Here is a 10,189-nt window from a genome sequence, read left to right as displayed (position 1 = left end):
AGTCGAAGCGCCACCGCGGCTGACGCAAAGACTGGACCGGAACTCCTCAAATGACGTCGTAGGCAAGCCCTTGGTCATGATATCTGCAAATTTAGAGAAGTAGGGACGTGTAAAACACGAATATGGCCAAGAGCCACCTGTTCCCGAACAAAATGAATATCCAAGTCAATATGCTTGGTCCGCCGATGATGTACCGGGTTAGCGGAGAGGTAGACCGCCAAGACGTTGTCGCAGTAGACCACCGTGGCACGGTCAACAGGGCAAGAGAGCTCCTGAAGCAGCTGGCGAAGCCACGAACACTCGGCGACGACGTTGGCCACCACACGATACTCAGCCTCATCACTGGAACGAGAGATCGTAGGCTACCACTTGGACGGTCACGAGATAAGTGAGGGTCCAAGGTGGAGCGACGAGTGTCAGGGCAACCCGTCCAGTGAACGTCTCGAGGAGCATACATATGAAGACACACCTGCTGCACGGCATACTGGATCTCCGGTCGAGTCAGAGTGAGGTACTGGAGAGCACCAACGATGCACTGGTACCAAGCGCGAGGAGCCTGCTTGAGTCCGTATAACGACCGCGAAAACAGGCACACATGGTCGGGAAGCGCTGGGTCAAAAAACCCGGTGGGCTGCTGGCAGAAGACCTGCTCCTCGAGGTGACCATGGAGGAAAGCGTTGGAGACGTCCATCTGGTGCACCGGCCAAGCACGGGAGACCGCAAGGTGGAGAACCGAGTGTATCTTGCTGGGCTTGACGACCGGAGGGAAGGTGTTGGTGAAGTCGATGCCAACATGCTGTCGGAAGCCACGAACGACCCAGCACACTTTATAGCGATCAAGGGTACCGTAAGGACAGAGCTTGTGTTTGAAGACCCACTTCCCGTAATCACGTTGGCGTGCCGGGGACGGGGAACAAGCCGCCACATTTGGTTGCGCAACAGGGCGGCAAACTCCTCTTGCATCGCAGCCATCCAGAGCGGGTCACAAAGAGCGGCTTGAACAAAGGACGACAACGGCGATGGCTCAGAGGTGGACACCGCATGGGCGTAGTCATCCGAGGCGTAGCACGAGCTCGGGCGAAAAACGCCCGTACGGACACGGGTGACCGGACCGGCCACAGGCGCCGGGGGAAGGGGGGGCGCCGAAGAGGCCGGGGGAGCCGCGGGGGCAGCGAGCACCGGGAGGTCCACAGGGGCCGCCGGCGCCGAGAGGACCACAGGAGCCGCGGGAGCTGGCGAGGCCGCGGGCGCCGAGGGGGCCGCGGGAGCCGCGGGCGCCATCGCCGCAGGAGGAGGGGGCGCCGGTGTCGCGCCCGTAGGGGGCGCCGCATGCGGCGAGCGCGCCTCAAAGCTAGGGGCGGGCCAAGAGAGGCGCACGAGCGCCCTGGGAGGGGCGTCGAGGAGCCCGCGTCACCGGTGACGAGAGGAACAGCTGGGGGTACCTGCTAAAACGGAAAGACATGCTTCAAAGTAAACATGCCGGGAAGTGAACACACGGTCGGAGACGGGATCGTAGCACTGATATCCCTTGAAGTTATAGGGGTAGCCGATGAAGATGCAAGCGACAAAACGGGGTGCGAATTTGTGAGGAGCGGAGTCGGCAGTGCTAGGATAGTAAAGACACCTGAAAATAGGCAAGCCATCATAAGATGGGGGCGTACTGAAGAGAAGATGGTGAGGTGCATAGTTCCACCGTGGGCGACAGGGTCGAAGGTTAAGGAGAAGTGAAGCAGTAGCGAGTGCGTCCGGCCAGAAACGAGGCGACACGTTAGCGTGGAACAGGAGCGTGCGAACGCAGTCGTTGAAAGTGCGAAGGACGCGTTTGGCTCGACCGTTCTACTGTGAAATATACGGGCATGTGAGACGAAAAATTGTGCCGTGGTGCGACAGAAAAGTGTGGAAAGCAAGGTTGTCGAACTCTTTTTCATTGTCAGTCTGAAGATAAGAATGGGAGCCCAAACTGCGTGCTGACATAAGAGTAAAAAGCCGTCAAAGTGGAGAGTGCATTCGACTTTCGTCGTAAAGGAAAAGTCCACACATAGTGAGAATAATTATTAAGGATAACCAGATAATATAAATAACCTGAATTACTAGAAACCGAAGAGGTCCACACATCGCTATGAATCAACTAAAAGGGAAAGAAGCTATGGTGATGTAGTTATTAAACGGGAGGTGAATATGTTTGCCGACACGACATGCATGACAGGTGTGATCCTCTGTCTTATTACAACTGAAACTGAAACTCCTAAAAATATGACGAAGTGTGACGGGATTGGGATGACCCAAACGAGCGTGCCAGAGATCGACGCCAGCAGAGAGAGCAACCGATGCGTTGGTGGAAGTGGACGGCGGATGCACCGGATATAGTTCGTCGAGGCTGTCACATTGGTGAAGTACCATCCTGATTCGAGCGTCTTTGACACAAAAACCAAGCCCGTTAAAATCGACAGTAACAGGATTTTCACGAGTTAAACAACGAACGGAAATAAGGATCTTAATAAGATGATGTGACACAAATATGTTAGACAAAGTAATAGGTACAGAATTGAAAATGCTGCCGCTGTACAAATGCATGCTCTAACCAATGCAACCAAAAGACCGATCTGATGGAAGAGACTAGACATCACATTATACGTCAACACTTCCCTCACGTGTGGCTCCCTCAGCCTAAATGTGGACCGAAAGTTGACTGCAATTTTAATTGCGTTAGCCGAGTCTTGAACTCAAGACTTCTTGACTCTGATACCATGTATGATGTGAGAATTACGTGTTGTATTTCTCAGATGGAAACACATGTATATATGATGTATATCCTTAACTATACAAGGCAACTAGGAGATGGGCTCAATACACAAAGATATACAACACGTATACTCAACCGTTTGAGGACGTCCGTCTATAAATGCTTTAAGAGTAAAAAGGGAAGCAGGTTGCTGGCGTCTGGTGAGGTTTGGTGATTAACCATGGCTTCTTCCGACAGAGACAGCGCCTTGCGTTCTGCTCAGCAACCAAAGGTGAGAGTGAAACGGGCATGTCACGACGTGTATGGCTCCCTCGCGGTCCATGTCTCCCATGGTGTTTTTTAGTCTCAGCAGGTCTCTCGCCGCAACACGCGCTGACGGGACGTGTATCGGTGTATGGATCCCGTCAATGCAGAACCTCGACGGACCGATATACTACAATGTCCAACACGTGAAGTGACCACGAAGACGAAGGGAGGGAAGGAGGAAGCAGCATCCAAGATGACTCAGGCGCTTGCGCAGCGGGACGGCCTTCTGCTAAGTGATTGGTCAATGCAGAATGATCAGATCAGAGTAGGAAAAAAAAAGGGTTTTGGCACAACAGACATTCAACCTCGATATCCAGAATCAACTCAATCACGCAAGTGCATTATATACTATACAAAATTAGCACTGGAGTACTTTACAAGCTTAACCGTAACTCTTATTTTCTAGTACATTTTTTTTTGTCTTGATAACGACTCTTTTCTGTACATTTGACGGTATGGTTGACTCAACCACGCAAGTATACATTTTTCTGTACATTTGGGATTTCCTTCTTGAGTGCCATAAAAGCAGAGGGTTTGGCCCTGTGTGGTGTGGCTGGATCCAGAATATCCTGAGAAATGGGACCATTAACATTAAATTGAATAATGAAAAGGGCCTCTATTTCCAGAGCTGCAAAGGAGTGCGACAAGGGGACCCGCACTCGCCTTTTTTGTTCAATATGGCTGTAGAAGCCCTATCTAAAATGATCCTTAATGCTCAAAAAGAGAAAATGCTGACAGGCCTGGCCCCGGACCTGATCAATGGAGGTGTGGCTATCCTCCAATATGCAGACGATACTGTCATTTGCTTTGAGCATAACAAAGAAGCTGCGGTCAATTTGAAACTCTTGCTTTATACATTTGAGCTCATGTCGGGACTTAAAATAAATTTCCTAAAAAGTGAAATCTTATGCATAGGGGGATGATGATGGCATACTTACCTTTTACTCCGAGCTTTTCAATTGCCAAATTGGCCACTTTCCTATGAAATATTTAGGGATTCCTGTGAGTTATTCCACTCTCTGTGCGTTAGATTGGAACTTTGTGGATGATAAATTCCTAAAATGTTGTGAGTCCTGGATTGGAAATGCAGCATCTTCAGGGGGGAGATTGACCTTACTCAACTCTTCCCTTACTAGCATCATTTTTTACTACATGTCTATGTTTATGCTATCTAAGAAGGTTATTGAAAAATTAGATAAGCATAGAAAAAAGTTCTTTTGGCAAGAGACTGATGGTCGGAAAAGATATCACTTGGTCAAGTGGTCTAGAATATGTAGATCCAAAAACAAAGGGGGGGTTAGGAGTTAAAGATCTGCATAGACAGAATATCAGTCTCCTCACCAAGTGGTGGTGGAAACTGGAAACCCAGCAAGGCCTTTGGCAGGAGGTAATTCGTGCTAAGTATTTCAGAAATGATACGGTCCCCTCTGTGAAAAGTAAATTTGAGGATTCCCCCGTCTGGAAAGCTATTATGAAAGTAAAGAAAAAAATATTTGGCAGGTAGGGAAGTGATCTTAAACTCTGGAAATGTTGCCAGAATTTGGAATGATCCCATCAGAGGTGCTGCTCCCTTGCATGATAAATTTTCGGTCTTATTCAGCATTTGTAATTTTCAGGAGATTACTGTTGCTGAATTTAAGAACTTTGAGGGTAATGACATGTTTAGAAGAAATCTTCATCCTCCCCTTACGGGTCAGTGGAACGATCTGGTGGAGGTGGTTAACTCCTGACATTTATCTGATGAGGCTGATCAGATTAGCTGGACTTTGGGTAAAAAAGGTAAATTCTCGACCAAATCGGTTTACGCCTATTTGGAAAGACCCCTGGCTGGATGTGATTATAGATGGATCTGGAAAGCAAAAATTCCCCCCAAAATCCGAATATTTCTTTGGCAAGTGTTTCAAGACGCGGTTTTGACTAGAGAAGTCATGAGAAGGCGTAACTGGGCTCTGCAATAATATGGAAACTTCCCAACACCCTTTCTTTACCTGCCCTGTTGCTCGGGTGATCTGGAGGATGGTTGGATGTGTATTGGGCACGTCTCTCTGTCCGAACAACATTTGGCAGTACTTCTCCCGGTGTTATATTTTCCTTCCTGATGGAGTTAAATTTTACACCTCTGGTTTGGCAGCAGTCTGTTGGGCGATTTGGAACTGTCGTAACCAGGCTACTTTTGAACACAAAATTCTTAAAAGTCCTTTTAATGTGGTGTATGCTGCTTGTGGTTTTTTGACATACTGGGCATGTTTGATGGCTGGTGATGATCGGGAGTTCATGGAACGCGGAGCCAAGATGCTCAGGTCCAGTGCTTCAATGATGATGAGAATCTGCGCGGCTCCTACCAAGTCAGCGACGAACTGATCCCCCTCCATCGCTTCGAGGCTTCAAGTTTTCTTCTGTCAGGATAGGCTACCTCACTCCTGCGCGAGTGCTCCGTTTGCTCGTTTGTGAGCCTGTGGGCATGGTGGTATTATACTGTTATGGGTTCCTTTTGGAGACTACCTTTTTGTTTAGGTCCTAGAGGTTTGCGTGATCACGGGTGTTGTGATCACGGGTGTTACTGGGTTTTCGCCCCGCAATGAGCTGCTCGAGGACGAGTGCTCATGGTGGGTTTCCCAGAGGTGCCTTGAGCTCGCCTTACCCCTTTCTAGCTTCCTTAGGTTGAGTGTGGCTTTTGGGTCTTTGGTTACTGAACTATGTATTTCCATTATGCTTATAATGGAAAGGGGTTAAGGCCTGGTTCAAAAAAAAAAAAAAAACCACACAAGTATACGTTACAAAATTGATTGACAATGCAGAACCTTCTGTTTTTACATGAACACCGGAGAACCTTTTACAAGCTTTTCTTTAGGGGTGAACTTTTGTTTTGCAAGCTCATTACGGCCGTAACTCCTCTCTTCTATACACTTGTTTGTCTTGACAACGACTGTTTTCTATGCATTTCACGGCATGGTTGGCACGACGAAACCTTTGCAGAATGAGAGCACAGCAGCCAAACCTACCGCAGATTCGTTTCATTCATGTGCTACTCCATATGTGGAATCGGCGTCGGCAGACGGCGACGATCATCTGCACCGTCCGCAAGCTTCATCCTTCTGTCCTCTCCGCCTTCAGGTGAGTAGCATGTCAGACTGGTAGCCTTGCGGTCCATGTCCTTGCTGTTTTTTAGTACCAGCAGGTCTCACCGCAACACACGCCGATCAGAACGGAACCCGCCAACAGAAAACCTGGACCGATACAGGTGAAATGACCAGTTACCAAGAGAGAAGGATGAAGCATCGAAGACGAACTCGCAAGTCAGGTGCTCGCGACGAACCGTGCTTCTGATTGGTCGAACTCGGAATGATATACAAGAGCCAGAAAGGCCCCCAAGCAAGTTGCTGGTGTCTGGTGAGGTTTGGTGATGAACTTTGGTTCCTTCCTGTGTGTTCGGCTCAGCAACCTTTCCAAGACATCCAGAATCCGGGTGTTTTGTCCACCTACGGAACCAAGCAGACAAAATACTACTCTACAAGCATGACCCTTTTCTATCTTGAAAGCGATTGTCTTGTAAGTATATATATAGCTTAGATCTGGTAGTGTATGGTTGACATGATGAGATGCTTTACAGGATGGGAACACACCAGCTAATTCCACCGCAAATTCCTTTCTTCTGCTAGTGTGTCATCTACATGGACAGTCGTCGCAAACGTCAACTATATCTGGACCATCAACTCATACTTACATTTTCTAGTTTGCTAGTATTCGTATAGGCATCGATCTATACGCTGAAAGTTGAGTGTATATGTACATGCCTGTCAATAAGCAACCCCGCCTGAGAATGCGTCCCCGTCGTCGTTTGTCAAGCTCTCGGTTAGCCAGTAGCCGTCCCACGAGCCGCCAACTCTCTACAGCAGAAATCCGTTCAAAATAGGCCGGTAGCTGGAATGTAGGAAACAGGGAGATGTGGTGACCGTGACAGGTACCTGAACCATTGTAAACTGGAATATCTCTTCTTCCTCCGGGCGAGCTCCTCGGATCCAAACTCTCTGCTTAAATTGATTCTGCCGGCACAATGAGATCCAGGGCATAATCTTTGTTAAAAGTTGGACAGAAGAGAATGGTACTCATGAATTTATTTCAGCGTGATGATACTATGCTTTTATCTGGTTTGTGTTACTTTGACTCATTCAAGCAAGTAGAAGGGGCAAGGGGGAAACCTCTTCAACCCATAATCTGCTTAATATCTCTCTTTCTTTGTGGCCAAGCAGCACTCTGTAAGTTGAATGGTGAAATATCCGCCGGAAACGTTCGAACTGAAACAGTATCGGCGGCAATTAGTAAGGATGACAACTGTTGACTACCAATATAGGTCACAAGGAAATGTTTCTATCTTAATTAGTACCTGCCCAAGATCAAACTGTCGTCCAAAATAAGTTGACCTTTCAAATGGATTAAAGCCTGCAAACTAGAGATAACAAGACTGTTAGATTGACATAGCTTTCATCAGCAGTTCAGCACGATGCCAGAGAAAACGAATAATTTTCATGCCCGTGCTATTAGCCTATTACCCGGTACATGACCTCAACCCCATAATCCGGGCGGGGTTTGTCATTGTATTTCAAGGCCTCAAGCTGGTACTCCACTGCTTCTTCTGCATTAAACTGAAAGATGGAGTACCATGCTGAACGTGTAAGCTTGGCACTTCAATATTATGATATTTGAAAGTTTGCTTTCAGTTGGGGAATTACATTCAACCTGGGGCCCAAAGGCTTCTTCTTGCGTGTTTCAAGCCTGAATTAGAATGGAAAGAATGAGACAGGGAAACAATAGAAAGATACCATATGGTAATACACAACATGTGCAATGCCAGCCTAACTGTTATATATCAGGATGTTTGATTAGCTTCTTGCCTACAAGAATACTTCATAGGCAAAGTTACGCATGTCACAACTGCTAGTTAACTTCTCACTGTAATTTGTGAAGATGTAATCTGCCAACCACTTTGCTTCTCAGTTAATTAAGCAATTCTCTAAGGTAGGGCCCAAAGTAAAATGCATGTGGAGAGTACATAAAACCAAGTAGCAGAAATAACTTTTAATCAGATCGGTAGATCAACACAGAGAAAATAAAATGTCGCACTAAAAACATGCAGTTGACACACATTCCACATGGAAGAAATGGCTGGATAGACTTTGATTAGATAAGATTTGGTTTGTTAGGGATAAGATTTAGTTTGGTTCCTGTAGGAGATAAGAGGTCATCTTATTGTATGCCCTCAGCATAAGGGGGTTGAAGAGTTGTGCTTCCCTCTGCCACACCAAGAGAAGGACCCCAGACGCCCTCCTCTCAACCACATCCCTCCCTACCTCCTCAGACCCACAGAACCAGTACATAACATGCTTCTCAGGTCTAACTGTCATGGTGTTGGTATGTCTACTCAAGCAAATCCAACTGACTGAGTAGCTGGCATGATGCCTGGCACTCTTGCGCCCATGCCTGTACTATCTATAGCTAAGGCTGTGACTCTTTTTTAGATGAAAGGCATCTTCCTGGCTTTATAAATCAGTGAAGCCCCAAACGGCCAACTAGAGTATCAGTTTAACATTACAGCCCCAGAAAAGAAAAAGGCAACAAAAGCAGGACTGTTTTAGTAGTTGAATGGTGAAAATGAACTCTGGGCTCTGGCATAACTAATATGGTATGTCGTCGTTTGACAGAACATCAAATGCGGCATTGGTGTCAGTTAAATTCATCTAGTACTCTCTGTTGTAACAAAAATGAAGGATGGGGATTGATAGTTGGCTACTTGGCTTTATCAAACCGTGAAATTAGCAGTTCATTTAATCTGATCGCCAATGGCCTTTGTCAAGCCGGCACACTACTAATGCAGGAATGAAGGTAATTTTTGTCATCGCCGGTATTCTAGTGGCATAACTAATATGGTATGCCGTCGTTTGACAGAACACCAAATCGCGGCATTGGTGTCAGTTAAATTCATCTAGTACTCTTTATTGTAACAAAAATGAAGGATGAGGACTTGGTAGTTGGCTACTTGGCTTTACCAAACCATGAAATTAGCAGTTCATTTAATCTGATCTCTAGTGGCCTTTGTCAAGCCTGCACACTACTACTGCAGGAATGGAGATATATTTTGTCATCGTCGATAAGAATAACATGTCACTGATTTCTAGTGGCATACAAAACTGAGTCAAGATATGCATCTGAAATGAATACACAATCTGGCTAGAAAATGGCAGCTTTTCTTCTTCTAATTTTGATCTGATCCTGAGTCATACGTATATCCTGATGGAAACAGTGCTCCTTCTTCCATGCTAAAATTCTGAGCATATACCCCATTCTAGATGCTAGATGACAGGAGAGGGGCATCACATCCCTAGAAATGCCCACTGCCCAAATTCTCTGCCTGGCTACGCTACCCAAGATCCCCCCGGTCTGCTACCAGGTAATCCAATCGACATTGAGTTTAGCACGCGTGAGTATCCGGAGCCAGGAACGAAATACGACAGGGCAATCGAAGGTAGTAGTACGGGACGGGGGTACCGACCAGTCGGAGGAGAGGAAGTCGGGCACGTCCGAGGCGGAAGCGGAGGCCGAGACTCTGAGCCGGCCTGCCGCTGCAGCCATGGACGGACGCACCGGGCAGAACCCGCCGCGGACTGGGACCGGCGGCCGCCGGAGAGCGATGGGCTTCGCGGTCGCGGGAGCGGGAGCGGGCGACGCCATTGCAGCCACGGTGGTTTCGTGTCCCCTTTTTCCTCTCCGGTTAACTCTGTCCACTGACGAGAGTGAAAAAAAAGAATAATGATTTCTTTTAGCAAATAGAGTGAATTTTTTTTTTGCGGGTTAGAGTGAATTTTTCTTAATGGGCCCATACTCTTCCTCCAGGCCCGTGTCAAGGCGATTCGAGCCCATGTACTGCGATTTCTAGGGAGCAGATTGTACAGCCTTTGTGTTAATTATTATTTTTATTACAGAAACATACATTAATCTTGTCTCACTAAAAAAACACGTTATTCGAATGTGCCCTTGCACGTTTTTTTAGAAGACACTCAAAAGGGCATCTCAATATTTTAGGCCTTGTACAATGGTAGGTGCTTAGGGGAGGTATTTAGAGAAATAAACCAAGCTTTTCTTAAG

The 10,189-nt window shown here is 47.0% G+C and overlaps 2 protein-coding genes across 3 annotated transcripts in view; both read right to left on the bottom strand.

The window, feature by feature from the left end:
* The window catches only part of LOC119293084 (3-ketoacyl-CoA synthase 11-like), a 32,553-nt gene that overhangs the window by 4,144 nt on the left and 18,220 nt on the right, over window positions 1-10,189 (bottom strand). Inside the window, exon 7 of the mRNA XM_037571673.1 lies at window positions 892-995. Within this exon, the coding sequence (XP_037427570.1) occupies window positions 892-995 (104 nt within the window). The remainder of the gene's footprint in view (window positions 1-891; window positions 996-10,189) is intronic.
* On the bottom strand, window positions 6,578-9,815 carry LOC119293105. 2 transcript variants are annotated; one of them, XM_037571679.1, is made up of 8 exons: window positions 9,597-9,815; window positions 7,780-7,822; window positions 7,600-7,692; window positions 7,434-7,496; window positions 7,249-7,344; window positions 7,015-7,092; window positions 6,844-6,936; window positions 6,578-6,716 (listed from the first exon to the last, which is right to left on the bottom strand). In XM_037571679.1, exons 1-7 carry the CDS (start codon window positions 9,773-9,775, stop codon window positions 6,847-6,849), a joined length of 642 nt encoding a protein of 213 aa, XP_037427576.1. In that variant the 5' UTR covers window positions 9,776-9,815; the 3' UTR covers window positions 6,578-6,716; window positions 6,844-6,846. The 2 variants fall into 2 exon arrangements, with proteins under 2 accessions (XP_037427576.1, XP_037427575.1); XM_037571678.1 differs by having other exon boundaries at window positions 6,578-6,936.

This window comes from Triticum dicoccoides, chromosome 1A (assembly GCF_002162155.2).
Source record: "Triticum dicoccoides isolate Atlit2015 ecotype Zavitan chromosome 1A, WEW_v2.0, whole genome shotgun sequence".
Taxonomy (NCBI): domain Eukaryota; kingdom Viridiplantae; phylum Streptophyta; class Magnoliopsida; order Poales; family Poaceae; genus Triticum; species Triticum dicoccoides.
The sequence above is the reverse complement of the archived record's forward strand: the minus strand, read 5'-3'. Positions and strand labels throughout refer to the sequence as shown.

Coding starts and splice junctions, on each gene's coding strand:
- LOC119293105 (XM_037571678.1), bottom strand. CDS start 9,775: ATGGCGTCGCCCGCTCCCGCTCCCGCGACCGCGAAGCCCATCGCTCTC. Junction 7,693..7,779: donor CTTTGGGCCCCAGGTTGAAT/GTAATTCCCCAA, acceptor TCCATCTTTCAG/TTTAATGCAGAAGAAGCAGT. Junction 7,497..7,599: donor GGGTTGAGGTCATGTACCGG/GTAATAGGCTAA, acceptor TGTTATCTCTAG/TTTGCAGGCTTTAATCCATT.